The sequence below is a fragment of the Mastigoproctus giganteus genome, chromosome 4 (assembly GCF_048544385.1).
Source record: "Mastigoproctus giganteus isolate SK-2022 chromosome 4, ASM4854438v1, whole genome shotgun sequence".
Taxonomy (NCBI): domain Eukaryota; kingdom Metazoa; phylum Arthropoda; class Arachnida; order Uropygi; family Thelyphonidae; genus Mastigoproctus; species Mastigoproctus giganteus.
Genome location: NC_143578.1, coordinates 229,887,781 through 229,908,540, shown reverse-complemented (window position 1 = coordinate 229,908,540; position 20,760 = coordinate 229,887,781). Strand labels below are relative to the sequence as shown.

General features: G+C 39.5%; 1 protein-coding gene across 3 annotated transcripts in view; it reads right to left on the bottom strand.

Annotated features, from left to right (window-relative positions):
• Nucleotides 1-20,760, bottom strand: part of LOC150087471 (uncharacterized) — a 238,090-nt gene that overhangs the window by 202,372 nt on the left and 14,958 nt on the right. For 2 of the 3 annotated variants that reach the window (XM_090372089.1, XM_090372090.1), the window contains exon 3: nucleotides 13,761-13,838. In XM_090372089.1, coding sequence (XP_090228215.1) covers nucleotides 13,761-13,838 — 78 coding nt within the window. Of the gene's footprint in view, nucleotides 1-13,760; nucleotides 13,844-20,760 lie in introns of those variants that run through there. The other variant, XM_090372091.1, reaches the window with a different exon arrangement.

The following is a 20,760-nucleotide window of genomic DNA, read 5'->3' as shown; positions in this document are numbered from 1 at the left end:
GATTGAGGATTCAGGTTCTCCAGACACGCAATACCCATGCCTTTTGGAAGATGCAGCGGTTCCGCTGTTAAATTGGCGACGAGCACAGATATTTTCCCACTTTCGTCTACCTGGTCTACCGAATATTTCACTGCTAAATCATCCCGGCTTAAGTTTGAATTTGGCCCTGCTAATACTAGTTGTTTGGGAGGAGCAGCAAGCTGGTCACAAGATACTGTTACCACCTGTTCTGTGCTTGCTGGGAGCACATGTTTACATGTAAGCTTAGCAACTGTGGGTGTGGAATCCACCAATTGTTGCCGAATATCCTCTTCCCTCAGGCAAATCCCTAATGGAACTGATCGTATGATCCCTTTACCTAAGTCTAGGCTGAATGAAAACTTCCTTAATATGTTCAAGCCGAGGATGATATCATATTTGCCACTAAAATTTTTTGAAGTAACCAGAATTTTCTCCCTAAAAGTTGCCTTATCTAATTTAATATTAGCAGTTACTGTAGTGTGTATTGGCACAATATTTCCCGAAACTCCGGTTACAGTTAATTCTGGAGGTCTGAAATCTAACGATGTATCATTTTTAATTTTATTAAATAAATCTGCACTCATTAAAGAAACGCCAGCACCTGTGTCTAAAAGAAATCTAGTTTTAATGTTTTGTACAGAACCCAATACCACAGGTAGTTTAGTATTATCCTCCAGAATGTAAATGCCATGTTGTGTTCTGATATCTCTGACTTCTGGCTTACTAACTTTACTAAAGTTAGGGGTTGGCAAAAGGGTTTTATTACATTGCGAATCCTTCCTATTAAGTTTAGAACCCCTTTTTAGTCATAAATTTCTATCTCTATCTCGCCTGTAGCTTCCAGTATTTGTATAATTATTTTGTCTGCCCTGAAATGTTTTTGGCCGAATTTGCCCCTGAATATGCTCATTCCTATATGTTCCTCTCCTTATCCTAGAATAAGAGTCTATATTACTCCTATTATGATCAGCATAATACATTCTACTGGCGACTTGATCTCGATTTTCATTAAAATTACAATATTGATTATTAGCATAGGACGTCCTAACTTTTGGAGATGCAGTGTACATGTCCGTTTCGTAATTCGTGCACGGGCGGCTGCGGAAAAGCCGAGTGGGTTGATGGAAGCTCGGACGGCCGTCAAAAATGCGTCTTTCCCTTCGTTCGCGATTGTTTACCATATTTCTGGCTGCCTGCTGCCGGCCGTGGTATGGCAAGATTATGCGTCTTTCCGGGCGGTCAACGACCTCTGATCTGAAGGTCACGTTAGCGTCGGTTAGCGGATCTACTGCGCTGTCCGAGTGGAGGTAGGTAGCGCCTAATGCTGCCTGACCGTGGGGAGGGGGAAATTTTCCCACCTTCATAGTTTGCATCTGCTGACTCAGGGCGGCTATCTGTGTCTCTAAATTGTTGATTGTTGCGTGATTTATTGATAATGAACTTAACGATTGTTGTAAGTCGCGTATTTGATCTTGAATGGGTTCAAGAATGTGTTTGGGATTGTTTTCCTGTCGCTCCCGTTCATTCTCGGCCCTTACAGGACTATTAATAACATGTACAGGGACAGTTTTTGTGTGAGTAAGTTGGTCATTAATTTCCTCTCTTTTCGAAATCTCAATTGCCTGTGAAAAAGTTAAAGGATTGTGTGTGAGCACCATTTTTCTAATTTTTCCCGATATGCCCCTAAGGAATTGGGCCAGCATTGCCTGGTCTAAAATGTTTAATACTTCAGGTGTCTCTCCCTGAATTTTGAAAGCTGCCCTTGCCAAATTCCTCACGCGCGTGCTATAACTCGCAATGGTTTCCGAAGGTTCTTGCACAGCACTGGCGAACTGCTGAAGGGAAGTGATAATTGGTTCCGTTTTTTCGAACTGAGCTAAAAAAGCATTCTTAAATATGTTGTAATTCTTTTCCCCGCGTAATTCAAAGGATTGGGCTAAAAAGTCGGCTGCCGAAGCGCGAAGTTTAGATTTCGAGACTGCCAAAAGTTCTCTGTGTCCCCAGAGTGCTAATTCTCCAACACTCTCCAAAGTTTCGAAAAACAATTGGACTGAAGGGCCTTCATCATTTTTGCCAAAGAATAATGGCACAAGACTTAAAAATCCTGCGATATTCGCTGAATGCGGTCTGTCTGGTTCTGGGGTGGGTGGTGGCTGTTGTGTTTCAGGTAGGGGGGATGATATTCCTGTTGTTTGAGGAATTTGATCCTCCATTTTTTTTTTTTTAAATTTACTAGGAATTGGGAAATTTAATTGCTAATTTTGGGCCCCTGTCTTCCAAAATAATGTGACTTACCTGTTGCTGAAACAAAATTATGATGTTAGTAATCACTTATTTAAAACAAGAGTGTGTTATAGCATGTAGTCATTTGTTTATTAAATCTAATTATAAAAATAGCAATAATTTATTAATTAGTGTAGATGTCCTGTGTTGTTGCAAAGGAGTAATGCCTCCTACCTATTCTCTTAGTGCACGAAATCAACAATCTTACTACTTATCAGTAATCCCTTTAGATTCTTTCTCTTTGTGACTTCTTCTTCTGTGTGGACAGTTTTTCATCCCGCAAAATATTTAATCCTGGACACAATTGGCACAAGTGTTATACTGGGGGGGGGGGTTATATACTTCTTACTATTTATTATTATTATTTTCGTTCGGACTTCTCTGGACAACACATCTGTATGGCGGGACACTTTCCTTCCTTAATCATTTGTTCAATGATAACCCCAGTATACTCATGTGATTGTCTAGTGGTTTTTCATATTAGGACAATGATCTCGGCCCTCGGTAAACTATTCAAGGGAACAGGAACTGCAGCTTCGATCAGGCGTTGTGAAAATACTCAAACTCTGTCCAGTTATAGGTAGAAATTCGAGTACCCGCGGTATCAGTTCTATTATATAATTCTTTGCTTACTCATTCGTGTGAATAGAGGATAGGCCTGAGGCATATGTTTAAAACAAAAATATAGTTTAATATACTCCACTATAGAATTGATACATGTATGAAAACTACTGCCCTAGCGGCAGTGACAAGCAAATCCTAAATCATTTGGTTACAATAATATAAACTGACTTTATGGAAGTATTTAAGAGTTCTTAGCATTTATTGATGTTTTGGAAATTAATGGGTTCTTCACATAGGTGTTCTTCGTGTGGATACTTCATCTCAGGCAAGGACTAGCATATGACATAATGGTTGTACAAACATGATGGGGTCAATACTAAAAATACTGCACTATTTAGGATAGCATGCTTAAGATACATCCTTTACCTATTGTTAATTTGTGAAACTGACAATCTAAGTGATGCGCTATTTAAGATAGCGGTATTAGGACATTTTACAATTTATCAATGCTAACATAATTAATTATATTATTGAGGAGTAAGGTTTATGTATAGCTGTGGGATGACTTACCTAAATACGGATGACTCATTCTACGGGGGGCGGAACTCGGTGAGGGGATTCCGTGCTTTCGCAGCCTTCCTTCGGGTTCTGCTATCTTTGCTCGCTCATTCTGTATCTTCTTGCGCTGTTCTTCAAGCTTCTCTCTGTACAGTCATTCTGTAACGTAATTCCCGTTTCCAAAAACTTACTGTATTTTTTCACTCTCTCTCATACAGACTAACTAACCGACTGCTTCTACCAAAAGCCACCACAAAACAACCCCCTTTCGCTCATCGTCCACCAGGGTATATGCTCCTTATCGCATGAACTTTCGCCTCACACCGAGCTTGAACTAGGGTGGGACACTTTTCTCACGCGGTCAACATCAGACACACTGACCAGTATTTGTCAGGGAGAGCGAAGCTCGTATTTTCGTGGACTTGTGAACTTACTTCTACGTAGCGACTGTTATCTTCAGTTAGGAAAATAATGGCAAAGGGAATTTATAACTGAGAAAGCAACTAAGTCGAATTTTACCATTCTATATTTGACAAGAAACTGATAGCGGTTACTCATGTACGATTGGCATTTATATTTTCTGCTGAAACGGTCAAAACAACTCTTTAGCAAGAAGGGGCACAGCAAAGGGGGGGGAGGGAAATGCATGGGAAATATCTGTAAATTAATATGAAAAATGTGGGCATTTTACAATTTGCTGTTGGCAACATCATCAGTTGGTCCCACTGTATAGAATTTAAATACTGTCTCAGTCCATCGTAGTCACCTTTACAGAAGCAATAACCCTTCCCTTTACCCCTAATGGTAGTTACCTCTTTGAGTAAATCCCACTTCAGCACACTGTGATCACTGCCACCTAGTGGTTCATTTATCTGCAGATTCTTAATGCATGAAGAATCACTGCTGATAATCAAATCAAGAGTATTACTCCCTCTAGTTGCCTCCCGAACATGCTGATGTAGAAAACAATCATGCAATAAATCCACAAAAGCCCTGCTAGTGTGTGTGAGTGACCAGCCTCCAAATTCCAGTCAATATCTGGGAAATTAAAATCTCCCATTATAAGACTCTCTGATTTACTGGCCCACTCTATTTCCCTGTACAGTTTCTTATTATACTCATCAGAGTCATTAGACCTATAGCACACTCCTACTCTCAATTTTGATCTCCCAATGCTTATGTCACACCAAACTGACTCAACACTGCACTGTCCAGCGATGTCGACTGGCTTCACTTCCTTGGTTTTTATGTGTTTCTTAACTAATAGCATAACCCCTCCCCCCTTCCTATCCTGTCTATCCTTTCTGTAGACGTTGTACTCCCCAAATTTCAGTTCTGCATCCCTTATATCTGTGTGACACCACGTCTCTGATATCCCAACAATATCTGCCTTTGATGTTTTGAGCAATACCTCAAATTCATCAAATTTGTTTACTAAACTCCTAACACTGGTGTACACGCAAGTATACATGCACCTTTTTCTATTCTTAGCTACCCTAACACAACCCATGTGTTTACTTATACCGCAATGGCTCCCAGCAGTCTCTGAAATATCATGCATCTTGTTTTTCAGGCTTCTGCTCATTCTAATAGAAGCAGTGCAAGAATCTCTTTCACCTCTGCCAGTGGCTACTGTCAATCTATTGGTCTTTGTCTCCCCCCAAGCTAGCAGTTTTCCGACCCACCTAACACTGCCTCGATAGCATCAGCAAATATTCTTGCACCCTTTCTATTTAAGTGTATCCCATCCCTGTAGAAGCAATCTCTCCTGTTATCAAGTACAGTCCAGGCTGAAAAAAATTCTACCCCTTGAGCCTTGCACAATCTTTCCAGGGCTGAATTGATCGACAAGGCTCTCATCATATACTCCCTCCTATCGTGTCTGGGCAGAATTGCAGACACTTTCAAATTCAACCCTAATTCTTGGCTTTTGTTCAACAGTGATCTGTACTTGTTAAGTAATTCTGCCGGTCTCCTACTCTTAATATCATTAGTGCCAACGTGTATAACTATATCACCTTTTGTGCCCTTAAAAGATGATATTCGCTCTACAACGTCATCAACCTTTGCCCCTGGCAGACATACCCTGGTCCTGTTCCACCTATCCTTTTTACAAAGCATGTTCCCCGTTTCCCTGACAATAGAGTCACCAACAACTACTAGTTCCTTCGGGACCAGCGCATTCTGCCTTGGGGGTTGCCTCTGTGTCACGTGATGCCCAAGTGCAAGCTCTGGCGTTGATGTGGGCAGCTGAGAGCTTGATGGGCCCCTCAATTTAGTTTCTTCAAGGGCATCCACCCTGTCCTTCAAGCTCTCATATAGGCCCACAAGAACGCTGAGTTGTTGCCTGATATCGATACACTCCTTGCATCGTGCACACACAAAGACATCCCCCATGGCATTGTAAAAGGCAATGGCTACATTGTGAGTACAGTTCTGGAGTACATACAGTGAGTACATACAGTTCTGGAGGCCTTTTTTATGATGTATACAGATCTGCTGGAATGGGTGCAGAGAAAGGCAACGTGATTGATGAAGAGAACAAAAGGGTGGTCCTACCAAGGAAGGCTTCAGTAATGAAAATTACAGTGTCTGGAGACTTGGCACTTATGAGGTGATCTGATCGATGTGCTTAATACTTTGAATGATTGAACAAGCTCTATGCTGATGGCAGTCTTCCACTTGCTCAGACTGCATATGAGGGAAAATAAATTCAAATTGAGGAACGATGGTTGCTGGATGGATGTGTGGAAGTTTGCCTTCAGCCAGCAGTTGAATGACTGTTGGAAGAAACTTCCATCTGCTGTTGTTGAATTGGTTTGTTTGAATAAATTTAAAAAAAAAGCTAGGCAAATTATTGGAGGAAATGGACACGAGGTAAGGTAAGGTTTTTTATTTTTTTTTGGCTGATGCCTTATAAGCTTACTTTCATACATCATTTGCCACTACTAATACTATTTAAGGTACTTCAAAACAAGTTGGAATTTATCAATGATATTGATGAAGGTATATCAGGCTTAGTGTCGAAGTTTGCAGATGATACAAAAGTTGGCAGGGTTGTTAATGACAGTAATGGCAGTGTGCTACTGCAACAGGATCTAGATAATTTGGGCAGATGGGCTAAGAAGTGGCAACTGAAGTTTAACCTTGACAAATGCAAAGTACTGCATATGGGTAGAAGTAACCCCAGAGAAACGTACCAACTGTGTGGTACTACACTTAAGGTGTAAGGTGTATTTAGTGTCAGAGGGTGTACCAGTTCACTGGGAAATGCCAGAGATTTAAAAGTGTGTGGGCTTTGTATCTGTATGATGTTGTGTACCGTTGTTCATCTGGTCGTTTAGCCGCTGGACCCCTGCTGAGGCCCAACGTTGCCCCACCTTCGCCCCGTGGAGGCAGACCAGGAACCCAGTAGTTTTAGTTTCACTCTGGCAGGTCCTGCCACCTAATTTCCTGAGATTTCAGAGGCTAGGACCTATAAAAAAAAAAAAAAAAAAAAATGCGCACGCTCTTTTATATGCATGTACGTACAGACAGATACATATATCCATCGTCGTCGGTTTGATGATCGTTAGGTGAGGGGGATAATGCTTGCATAATAAAGGCCGAAAGAATGGGCGAACGGGAATTTTGACATAATTACGTTTTTGTGTGTGGGACATTCGCTAGCATAAAGATAGAGTGGGTGGTAGACTGAAGGCTGGGGGGTTAAGGCAGAAATATGGGGATGACAGAGTAGGCAACCCCAGAAGTCAGTGAGGCATGACCATGCCTCACCAGGAGAAAGTAGGGGGCACCGGGGGGGCCGTCCCACCACCGGTGCAGGGGAAGGGGTGGAAAGGCACCAGGCAAGGGAGCCCGGTGCGATCGCCAACAAGCGTCTGCAGGAAAACTATACAATGACCCTGTTGGTAGTGTCCAATCTGGTGTCATGTCCAAGTTGTCATCCTTGGGACCTGGGTCCCATCCATGTTAGTCTATTTTGGTATAGTTTGTTTCTTGAGTTTTATAATTCTTGGGGGTGGGTCATTTCTGGTGTCCCAGTCCTAGCGAGCTGAAGAACAGATGTTCTTTGGTTATAATGGTAGAGGGTTGTGGGCTGCGGCCATTTGGTTTCTCCTCGTTCTCCTCCTCGTGAACAGTGCTTGTGCGTAATCCGAGAAGGCTTGATACTCCTCCTTCATGTCTAGGAGGTGATGTTCTTGTCCCTGTGGTAAGTAGTGGATTCTGGTGAGTAAAACACCACGTAGGTCTTCATAGAGCCTGCAGACATACATTAGGTGCTGCACAGTTTGGCATTAATAGCTCCATGTCCAGTTAAGAGGTATGTTGCTTGTAGACCTGTGGAGAACCAGTTGGGTGAGGTTGGGTAGTTTTGTTCAATATTGGGTAGAAATTTCGTTGTGATCTCTCCCTTTTGAGAGTTGCTCCACCTTTCCTGCCATGCCTGCTGCAGGTGAGTTTGTATGCTCTTCTTTTCCACATTTCTGTTGCTGGTTAGGTCAATAGTGAACCCCAGAAAAGTCTGTGGGGTGCCTTTGTCTAGGTAGTATAGTAGGCCACGTTGTATGATTTCTAAGTCCAGCGGGAGAGTGCCTGCAAGCACTTGCAGGGCGTGGGTGCTCACCGTGCGGCAAGCGCGAGTGATGGTTAGGAGGATGGATCTGTGAATTTGGTCCGTGATACGTCTGTTTACTGCTGTTGTAGTTTTTTGAAACCATGCACCGGATGCGTAGGTGACGATCGGAGTGAAGATAGCTTTGTAGAACAGTTTGAGGACTCGCTTTTTCAAGCCCCATTCTTTACGCGTGACCCTGGCAACCATGGCTGCGTAGCGTCTTATTTTTTAACGGAGATATTTCAGATGGTCCTGAAATGACAGGTTTTGGTCCAATATCACGCCTAGGTATTTCAGTTGGTTAGAGAATTTGATTGTTTCCTGCCCAATTTTTATTTGCGGAGGCCGCCTAAGATCAAGGCGTCCCTTTAGTAGGATGGAGTTTGTTTTTGTGGAGGATATTTTGACTTGATTTCGGTTTGCCCATTCTTGGAGAGTTGTCAGGGCCCGATTTGCAAGGACCTCTAACGCAGCTCTTGAGTTTGCCTGTATCGTCAGAATGAGGTCGTCCGCAAATGCCTGAGATTGTACTTCATTGAGATCGATGTTAAGAAAGGTGTCCAAGACAATATTCCACAGTAGTGGGCCAAGGACCGAACCTTGAGGGCAGCCCCGATGGACATGCCTGGAGAGTGTGCCATGGGGGCGGTGACTTTGATGGTTCTGTTGCTTAGGTAACTTTTGATGGTGTTATAGAGGTTTTCTGGCATGTTGGCTTCGCGCAACCTCGCCAGGATGCTCGGCCACCAAAGTGAGTCGAACGCCCCAGCGAAGTCCACAGCTATCACTAGGAAGTACTTTGTATTACATCTGTTTACCCTGGTCAGGAGGTGAGTTAAGGCATCCACGGCGGAGGTTCCCCGTCTGAAGCCGAATTGGTTTGCTAAGGCCAGGCCTGCCTCATCATAGTAATGTTGGATCCATGTGTAAAGTAGTCGTTCAAATAGCTTACTGATAACTGTCAAAAGTGCAATGGGCCAGTAGGAGTCCGGAAGGTGTGGTGGCTTTGTTGGATTCTTTAGGATGAGTTTAACGTTTGCCATCTTCCAGGAATTCGGGAAGGTACCTTCTCTGAGATAGAGGTTATATAGGTTTAGTAGTAAGTTCGGAGAGTACTCTACCGTTTTTTTGATAATTTCGGGTTCCAGAAGGTCCGGTCCAGGGCATATATTTCCTTTTATTAGGTCTGCTGCATTGCTGATCTCTTCCATGGTGAAAGGGTGCTCTTTTGTTGCCGTTTGATGAATCTCGTTGGCCTGGCAAACTCGGATCTGTTCTGTTGTCATTGTTTGTATCTCTGGATGAAAGTCAGCGTCAAGGATATTGTTGATGGTGTGTTCCCAAGTGATAATCAAGTTTCCTTCAGGTGTTTTAGTAGCTTCAACTACTTCCCCTCTGGGAAGTTTGTTGGTGACGATCTTGTATACAAGTCCCCAAGGGTCCTTGTTTCCAGTGGTGGAGACCAGGCGCTCCCAGGATTGGTTTTTGCTTTCTCTAATTTGTGCTGTATAGGCGTTTCTCGCCTCTTTGTAGCTCTGTCGTAGCGTTTCGATTTCCGCCATCGGCCAGGAGCGCCTGGCTCGCTGGAAGGCCTTTCTTCTTTCCTGTGCCTCCTTTCTGAGTCGCTGGAGGTTTTGATTCCACCCTTAAGGTGGTAGAAAATGAAAAAGACCTGGGAGTAATTGTGCAGTCAGATATGAAGTTTTCTGAGCAATGCAGACAAGCTACCAGGGCAGGCCATGGGGTTTTGTCAATGATATATAGGAATTTTGCTAGCAGGGAAAAGGAGATGATTGTCCCTCAGCATAGGACAATGGTCGGGCCACGCCTTGAGTACTGCGTACAGGTCTGGAGGCCTCATTTTAGGAAGGATGTAGTTTTGCTTGAGCGTGTACAGAGAAAGGCAACAAGATTGGTGAGGGGAATGAAGGGATCCTCTTACCAAGAGAGGCTTAAGTTCTGCAAATTGCAGTGGCTGGAGACTAGGCACCTGCGCGGTGATCTGATTGAGGTGTATAAGGCCTTGAATGGGTTGAGCCCGCTGAATTCTGATGGGATCCTTCCACTTGTTCAGATTACGAACCTAAGGGGGCATAAATTCAAATTAAGAAAAGACAGAGGTAGAATAGATGTGCGGAAATTTGCCTTTAGCCAGCGGGTGGTTAATTCCTGAAACAAACTTCCATCTGTCGTTGTGGAACTTGATAGAGTAAATAAATTTAAGGAGGAACTAGACAGGCATTTGGAGGGAATGGTGTGATTTTTTTTTTTTTTTTTTCTTTTGGCTGATGCTGCATAAGCTCATATACCTGCTTTCTTGAATCACATGCCACTACTACTACTAATACCACTACAAAGAAAATAACTTGTCTTCCTTTTTCCAAAATAAAACAATGTGATTTATATAATATATACAGAATTATTAATTTATAGAAAAAAATAATTATTAATAGAATAAACAGTTCTCATAAATCTATACTTTTTTTTTTTTCGTGGTGATTTCTAATGACATTCCAGTATTGCACTTAAAACTGACTGTAACAAAATAGCAGCCTTTGATTTCTCCTAATAAACAAGACCAGATCAATATCCATTTCTGTAGTAATTACTTATCATATATAATATATAATCTATATAATACTACAAATATTAAAAAAGTATTAATCAAAAGTCAAAGCTATTTAAAAGATCTATATATTTTCTTAGCATTCTTTAATATAAACAGTATGCGATCTTTAACTTTATCGCAACCTTGCAGCTACATCCTTGCAGTGCGTAGCACACGTTTCTTGATTAGACCGGGGTTCGAGCCCATGAGCCACCAAATATGGAGGATGCGGAAAAGTCAGGGAATGATCACTGCATATCCCTGGAGCAATATGGCCTTAGTTGCTAATGCTACTAAAAACCAAATAACAACAACAACCTTGCATACACACATTTCTAATTTCTAATTAATGGAGTAAACACTTCCTTTAAGCAGTTTCTCTGCAGTTGGTATACACCAACTTAATGTCTTCCCTACAAGAAGGGAGAATCTTTTAGATCCTGCAACAGCCTCAAATCCATGCACCATTGATGCCACACCAATAACTCTAATTCTGATCGTGTATCCATAGTGATCCTTCAATTGCCAACAGCAAATTTTAATACTGCACGAAATGTATGCACAATGGTTATTATGTGACCAAAACAGCTGGATCCAAACCAATGCTTAAAGGGAGCAAGGTTAATCCTATGGTCAGTATTAGAATTTTGCAATGCTGAACTAGTTTTGGAACTCCTTACAAGTTGGCCAACTTCAAAACTGGTCTTATCAGAGAGCATGCTCTTCAGCTTGTTTCAGCATAATGTGCTGTAAAACAATCTAGATCCATCAAAATATTCCTATTTTTCTGAACTCACTCTTATATGTCAAATGTATTTACAGTTAACGATTACGAGCTTTACAACACGGGTTAGTTAAAGTATTATGCTTAAAGCGTTTTATTATTTATTGTGTGCCCATTTTAAAATCGGCGAAACAACCAGCATTTTACTCAGAATGGTACGTGTATCATTTACTGTGTAGTCGCAATACTGAAATGTCAAATAAAGGAAAATTTGACCTTATCATCCACAATGCAACTGAAAAACATAAAATGAATCAAAGAAATACATAAGTTTGCATAGTGTAGAACTTTTTTTAGATATTATTTATGACTTACAAGATATTTTTAAAAATTTTGTTATTTTATAATTATTGTTATATACCTAAAATCCATATTTCATTCTTAAAAAGTTGGTGTCCTTTTTTTTTTTTGGAGAAGGCAGAATCAACTTTGGTGACCTCTTTCTGAATATCAAAATATGGCAACCCTAGTGCCACTGTGCTGTATTGTGGTGAGCATTGTACTGACTCATCAAGTCATATGTAGTGAAGCTATGTACACGTCTTAGGATAGTAAGTACTCGTGTTTGACAGACAGTAATAAAATGGGGAAGAGACACGGCACAAAAACTGGCAAGACTCTTCACAAAATTCATTAGAAAAGGTGTGACGTCTAAGCAGTGGAATAATGCAATCATAGTTTTGCTGCATAAGAAAGGAGATAAATCAGAAATTGGAAATTATAGACCAATTAGCTTGTTATCCCACATCTACAAGGGTCATTACTAACAGATTGGAAAGAATACTTGATGAGAATCAACCGAAAGAACAAGCTGGCTTGTTCTTTCGGAAGTACAGGACAGGATTCTCAACTATGGATCACCTCCACGTAGTATCACAGCTAATGGAGAAAGCAAATGAATATAAAACACCATTATGCCTGCCATTTGTGGATTATGAAAAGGCATTTGACTCCATACAGCATGAGGCAATGTTTCGGGCACTTGAAAGACAAGGCACTGATACCCCATATATTATAATTTTGAAGAAAATATATGAGAATGCTACCTCCTTTATTAAACTAGACAAAGACAGTAGCAAATTTAAAATTGAGAAAGGAGTTCAACAAGGAGACACAATATCTCCGAAGTTGTTTACTGCTGCCCTTCAGGAAGCTTTCAGAAGATTAGACTGGTTGCAGAAAGGAGTCAATGTGAATGGAGAGTACCTAAACCATTTACAATTTGCAGATGACATTATGGTCATAAGCCACAATCCCAAAGAATTAGAGGAAAATCTTAATAAATTATGCACAGTTAGTAAGGATTTTGGACTAAAGATGAATATGGCTAAAACAAAAGTAATGATGAACAAGTATGCCACAGAAAGGGACATAATGATTGAAGAAGCAGTAATTGAAAAGGTGGAGTCATACACTTATCTGGGACAAGTTATTAGCTGTAATAATGATAAATGGCTGTAAGTCAAGAGAAGAATAAATTTTGGATGGATAGCATTCAGGAAATATAGTCACATAATGAGGCGCAATATCCCAGTTTGTCTGAAACGTAAAATAATGAACCAATGTATACTCCCCACCACGACTTATGGAAGTGAAGCTTGGGCACTCACCAAAAGAATGGAAGAGAAGCTGAGAACTACACAGTGAAGAATGGAATGAGTTATATTGGTAATCAGACTGTTAGATAAGAAGAGAAACACAGGGATTAGGCAGCAAACCCAAGTAAAGGACGTTCTTATCAAAACTAAAGAACTAAAATGGTCTTGGGCAGGACACATAGCTCGAAGACATGATGACAGATGGACTAAGAAAATAATATAATGGTACCCAAGAGGAGCTAGAAGAAAACCTGGAAGACAACGGCGGAGAGCGATAGATGAAATTCATGAGTTTGTGGGTAGTAAATGGATGGCCATCGCACAAAACAGAAGAAACTGGAAAATTGTTGGAGAGGCCTTCATCCTGCAGTGGATCGAAAATGGCTGATGATGATGATGAATAAAATAGGGGTGTATATATATTCCCAACTATAAGCTTTTTAAGAGATTTATTAGATTTTTTATAAAGACTTACAGGAACACAAATAGATAAAACTAAAAATTACAATAACATCATATGCTTTTTTCTGAAACTTTCAATTTGGAAAATTTTGGGGAATCAAGCAAGGTTTCAGTAAAACCATTCCTGTCATTTTATATTTAACAAAGCTACAGTTATTCTTTCCCACTCTCCCCAATATTAATGAGAAAGAATCAGTAAAAAATAATGTATACTGAATATCCAAGTTAACATCTGTTAGGGAAATATTAAAAACTACTACTTACAGCGATCATGGAATCATTCTCTTGATATGCAGTATTACACTTATCACTTGTTGCAACATTAGAAGTTGGAGAAACTGGCTAAAAAATAATCCAAAGGAATTATCAACTGGTACCAATGATAACTTAGGAAAAAATAAATTATCTTTTAAAATGTAACCATAAACAAAAAGTTTATATGTAGACCTCATTAAAATATTTATTCTTTATTAACATTAACCCCTAATTACTGCACAACGTATTTATAACAATGATGGCATATCTGACTTGTTTGCTTCCTGGTTGCTATCCCTTTTGCATTCAGTGCTTGCTCTAATACAAAACAATACAAATCAATAATAACTTTCTCTAAGTATTTTGTTATCCATTCCATTCCATTCAGTAAGAAATATTTGCTGACATACCTGAAACTAAGTCCGATTCTTGCCTAACGCCACTAAAAATAAAGATACTTTGATTTTAAGATTCCTCACTGACCACAGCATTTCACTGGCATACAAGGACATTATCTACATGCAACTGTCTGAATTACAGAAAGGAATATTGATTAGGCAGTTGTTGCTATAGAAATCACATACAGTTGATGCAATCCTTAGTTACCTTTGTTTACACACCATGGATAAATACAGAAAAAACAGGTGTTCAGGTGACATGATTTAATTTTTTTTTTTCTTGTTTACTTCAAAGTCATATTTCTAAAGAATATAAATATTTCACTTGTAGCTGATATACTTATAGTGATGATATATATATATAACACATTAGCACATACTTTATAACCTAAAATTATACCTGTGAAGATTTTAATGTAAATGCATTGATATTGTGAAAAATTCTATTTTCCAATGCAATTTACCAATTTGCAAAATTTTTTAAAGTTTTAAATATAAATAGTTATCAAAGTGATATTTATTAGCAAAATATTTATTAAACATAAATCTGATAACTGATAACAATATATAACCAACTGTGCTAGCTATCAAGAACTTAATGATATATGACTACTTGTATTTAAAACTTGAAAATTTTTTTTGTAAATTTTTAATAGCAATATGGTTCACATATTAGTACTTACAAAGAATATTTTGTTAAATACAGATAAGTTTCAGTATAAATTTAAATCTATAAAAAGTTATACAGAGAAGTTTCAGTATAAATTTAAACCTACAAAAAGTAATAAATTCCTATTTTATTCATTTTATTTTATTCTATTTCTATTTTATTTTATGATAAAACCATATAAAACCACAATATCTTGTATGTGGCATAAAACCACATACAAGCATATTCAACTCAAATATTTAATGGGGAAACTATGAGAAAAATTATAGAAAAAGTAGAGGGGGGATAAAAAAATTCCCAGATAATCAAATGGCTAAATATTGGCAATCAAAAATGTTGGAAATCAATGAAATAAGAAACAGTTTAATATATTAATATCATTATGCTGCATACTTTTAATGCGAGATTTTGAATAATGTGACTTTAAGGAAAAAGAATATACAGTAAGTTAGGATTTCAAGCCTTCTAATAATTTGATGCTAGATACTAGGAAGATTATCTGAAGTTCTTAGTAAAATTAGGATTCATAATCATTTATAGGATAAAAATTTAGTTCTTTAAGTCACAGAAATCAGACACATCCAAGGAAGTACAGACAGTCGACGTGGCTGACAGTGCAGTGTTGAGTCAGTTTGGTGTAACGTAAGCAATAAGAAAGCAAAATTGACAGTAGGAGTGTTTTATAGGCCTACTGACTCTCATGAGTATAATAAACAACTGTACAGAGAAATAGAGTGGGCCAGTAAATCAGAATATCTTATAATAGGGGATTTTAATTTCCCAGATATTGACTGGAATTTATGAGTTGGTCACTCACACACTAGCAAGGCTTTTGTGGATTTATTGAATGATCGTTTTCCACAGCAACATGTTCGGGACGCAACTAGAGGGAGTAATACTCTTGACCCGATTATCAGTAGTGATTCTTCATGCATTAAGAATCTGCAGATAAAGGAACCACTAGGTGGCAGTGATCACAGTGTGCTGAAGTGGGATTTACTCAAAGAGGCAACTACCATCAGGAGTAAAGGGAACGGTTTTTGGTTTTGTAAAGGTGACTATGGTGGTCTGAGACAGTATTTAAATTCTATACAGTGGGATCAACTGATGATGTTACCAACAGCAAATTCAAAATGGGAAGCATTCAAAGAATTAATATTGGAAGCTACTAGGCTTTCCATATCAACTAAGAAATATTGTTCAAGATTTAGGCCTAAATGGATGTCAGATGAACTACACGTGGCAGAGAAGAAAAATGCATGGGATACATATAAATTAACAGGTGTTACGAGCCTGTGATAGATGTAAGGTGGTCTGTAACCAAGTTACAAAGAAGGGTAGGCAGGCAAAGGCAGATTATGAGAAATCTTTGACAAAGGATGCAAAAAAAAAACAGCAAAGAGTCTTTACTTATGTAAACTCTAGAAGGAAGGGGATGAATCAGATCGGTACACTTGATATCAATGGTTCAACTGTTGATGACCTGCTCAGGTAGATAACAACCTAAATGAATATTTTGCATCTATATTCACACATGAGGAGTTATTCAGGGTGGGGAATGCCTGAGGCGTATTAAACTCTGGCTAGATAATCTAGTAATAACTGTGAGTAAACTGGAGGAGAATTTGTTGAAGAAATGCATCTGGAGTGGATGGAATCTATACAGTTATATTAAAGAAGGCAGGCAAAGGAAGTAAGCAAACTCTTAGCCATAATTATGAGAGCTTCATTGGACTCAGGGGAGGTATCCATGGTCTGGAGATGTGCAAATGTAATCCCAATCCACAAAGAGGATCAAAGGGAGACACAGGTAATTAGAGACCTGTTAGTTTAATTCTGTTCCAAGGAAATTAATGGAGGCACAGGTTAAAGAAGCACTGCAGGATCATCTAGACAACTTCAGTTATAGCTCAGGCACAGAATGGGTTTGTTAAGGGTAAGTCTTGTTTGACCAATTTGATTGGATACTATGATGTGGTCACAAAGAAACTGGTTGCAAAGAATAATTTTTGATATCATATATTTGAATCTTAGAAAGGCTTTTGAAACTGTTTCCATTGGAAGACTGCTGCACAAGTTGGAGCAGTGTGGCATTGGAGGCAAATTGCTGCTAGGGATAAAGAGGTGGTTGAGGGGGAGAAGACAGAGAGTGGTAATCAATAGTCACTGCTCATCGTGGACTAATGTTATTAGTGGAGACCCTCAGGGTTCATTGTTGGGTCCATTATTGTTTTCTGTATTTATAAATGATATTGATGATGGTATATCAAGCTTAATGTCCAAGTTTGCAGATGATAAGAAGGTTGGCAGGGTTGCCAAGGACACTACTGACACTATGCTGCCGCAACAGGATCAAGGATTAATCCCAAGAATCTGACGTTGTTAGTCACTGGAATGGTAAAGTTTGACATCTAAAGTTCAGGATCTGTATGCATTTTCCGTTGATTACAAAAGTGGATTGCAACAGTCTTCTGCTGTGATAGATTATAGCCATTTAACCTTGCCCACCTTTGGACTTTATTCAGGGATATCTGCAGTTGCCATTCAATGGATCTCATGTTCTGAAAATGGCAAGAAATTGAGAGATCATCGGCATGAAGGTAGGTCTGAACAGTATTTGGAAGTTCTTTTGTGATGGAATCGATTCTAAGGGCAAAAAGGGTTTCACTCAGTACAGTCCCTTGTGGCACTCCTTCTTCATGTAAAAATGTCACAGAAAGTGAGTTGTGATATCGAACTTGGAACGAATGATTCTACAGAAAGTTCCTAATGAATATAGGCAGGTTGCCTTGTAGGCCAAGAGCATAAAGGTCCCTGAGAATGCCACGATGCCAGGTAGTATCAAATGCCTTCTCTATGTCTATGGAAACCATAATAAGATGTTTATTTTTTACAAAGGCATTACGAATTGAAGACTCGGCTTTGATCATGAGATCTATGGAGGACCTGTCCTTACAAAACCCATGCTGATGATTACTCATTAGGTGTTCTGTTTCAATGATCCAAACAAGTCAATTATGGATAATTTTTTCAAGTAATTTACAGAGGCAACTGGAGAGGGAAATTGGTCAGTACCTGTACGGACTGGTAGGATCTTTTCCAGGTTTCAAAAAAGCAAGCACTGTGGCATGATGCCAAGAGCTGGGATAAATGTTTTCCAGAAATATTTGGTTATAGTAGACCAGCAGTATTTGCAAATGATATAAGATATTCCATCTGGCCCAGCGGCACTGTTGTGTGTTGTTTTATTGGCTTGTAGAAGTTCAGAATATTGAAGAGGCTGGTTATACGGAAGGGAAACTGAGGTTAGAAAGTTGATGGCATGTTGTTCAGTCGTGGTCTTTATTTTTTTGGAAATCTGGAGAAAAATTTGATGCCACAGAAACTTGGGCAAAGGTTTTGCCCAAGGCATTTGCTATGTCCTCAGGAGCAGAGAGTTCTTGCCCAATCCACGAAAGAATTGGTGAAGGGATGGTTGGAAATTTTCCAGAAATCTGCCTAATTTTCTTCCATATTAACCTGGAGTTAGTATTTCTATTTATGGTAGATGCAAACCAAATCCAAGAATTCTTCTTGGCTTGCCTCTGAATGAGACGTGCTTTTGCCCTTAATTTCTTGTAGCTGATAAGATTAGCTGTGTTTGGGAATTTATGAAATAAATTCCATGCTTTATTTTTTAACTTCTTTGCTTTTATGCATTCTTCATTCTACCAATAGTTAAGGTGCTGTCAGGACTGAGGATTCGACAATAGAATTGAACAGTTAGCTGCAGATTATAGATGTGAAGTGATATAATCTGTGGCTTCATCTATCGACTGTGTTCGTATAACTTTCTCATCCAGAGTGACAACTGACTGAAATTTGACCCAGTTGGCTTGCGAGAACTTCCATTTCTTGCAGGGTTTGGCTAATGGTGGTTTTGAAGTGAGCAAATCACAAATAATTGGAAAATGATCACTGCCCGTAGGATCGCCCATAACAGACCATTCCATGATTGGAAACAGAATCAGGGAGCATATCAAGAGATCGATTGCAGAAGTTTTTCCAGTTGGTAATTGTATGTGAGTAGGTTCACTGGTATTAAGAATGGTAAAGTTTTGCTTATCTATGGAGGTTTCAATCAGGCGGCCATGCCTATCCAATTTAGCAGATCCCCATAAGGGGTGGTGGCCACTGAAATCCCCCAAGAGACAGACAGGGGAAGGTAACTGCATTAGCAGGTTTTCAAGGTCTTGGTAAGAGAAGGTATGACTTGGTGGGAGATAAACTGATACTAATGTAAACTCAATTTGGGTTATCAAATGTACAGCAACAACTTCAATTTCAGTTTTCAAAACAATCTGCTTGGTTGGGACCTTTGAGCTGACCAAGATGGCCACACCCCAACGGGCAGAAGTTGAAGTATTATGATCATGTCGATAGATAGAATAGTTCTTTATGCTGGTAGAAATTTGAGAAGTTAGAGATTTGAGAAGTTAAATGTATCCCCAATTCACAAAGGGGGTTCGAAGGATGACACGAGTAATTACAGACCAGTTAGTTTAACTTCTGTTCCGGGTAAAATAATGGAGTCACTGGTTAAGGATGCATTGCAGGATCATCTAGACAAGACTGCAGCAATAATTCAGACACAGCATGGGTTTGTTAAGGGAAAGTCTTGTCTGACAAATTTGATAGGATATTATGATGTGGTTACAAAGGAACTGGATGCAAAAAATAATTTTGATATCATATATTTGGATTTCAGGAAAGCTTTTGACACTGTTGCGCATGGAAGACTATTGTACAAATTGGAGCAGAATGGTATTAAGGGTAAGTTGCTACAATGGATAAAAGGATGGTTAAGTGCTAGAAGACAGAGGGTGGTAATCAATGGGTGCTGCTCTTCTTGGACTAATGTTATTAGTGGAGTCCCACAGGGTTCAGTGTTAGGTCCACTGTTGTTTTGTATATTTATCAATGATATTGATGAAGGTATATCAGGCTTAATGTCGAAGTTTGCAGATGATACAAAGGTTGGTAGGGTTGTTAATGACAGTAATGGCAGTGTACTACTGCAACAGGATCTAGATAATTTGGGCAAATGGGCTAAGAAGTGGCAACTGAAGTTTAACCTTGACAAATGCAAAGTACTACATATGGGTAGAAGTAACCCCAGAGAAACGTACCAACTGTGTGGTACTACACTTAAGGTGGTAGAAAATGAAAAAGACCTGGGAGTAATTGTGCAGGCAGATATGAAGTTTTCTGAGCAATGCAGACAGGCTGCCAGGGCAGGTCATGGGGTTTTGTCAATGATATATAGGAATTTTGCTAGCAGGGAAAAGGAGGTGATTATCCCTCTGTATAAGGCAATGGTCAGGCCACGGCTTGAGTACTGCGTACAGGTCTGGAGGCCTCATTTTAGGAAGGATGTAGATTTACTTGAGCATGTACAGAGAAGGGCAACAAGATTGGTGAGGGGAATGAAGGGATCCTCTTACCAAGAGAGGCTTAAGTTCTGCAAATTGCAGTGGCTGGAGACTAGGCACCTGCGCGGTGATCTGATTGAGGTATATAAGGCCTTGAATGGGTTGAGCACGCTGAATTCTGATGGGATCCTTCCACTTGTTCAGATTACGAATCTAAGGGGGCATAAATTCAAATTAAGAAAAGACAGAGGTAGAATAGATGTGCGGAAATTTTCCTTTAGCCAGCGGGTGGTTAATTGCTGGAACAAACTTCCATCTGTCGTTGTGGAAGTTGATAGGTTGAATAAATTTAAAGAGGAACTGGACAGGCATTTGGAGGGAATGGTGTGATATTTTTTTTTTTTTTTTTTTTTGGCTGATGCTGCATAAGCTCATACATTTGCTTTCTTGCATCACATGCCACTACTACTACTATACAGAAACCAACTAGAGAGTAGCAGTTAATTAAGTCTTAAATATCGTTAAAGTTT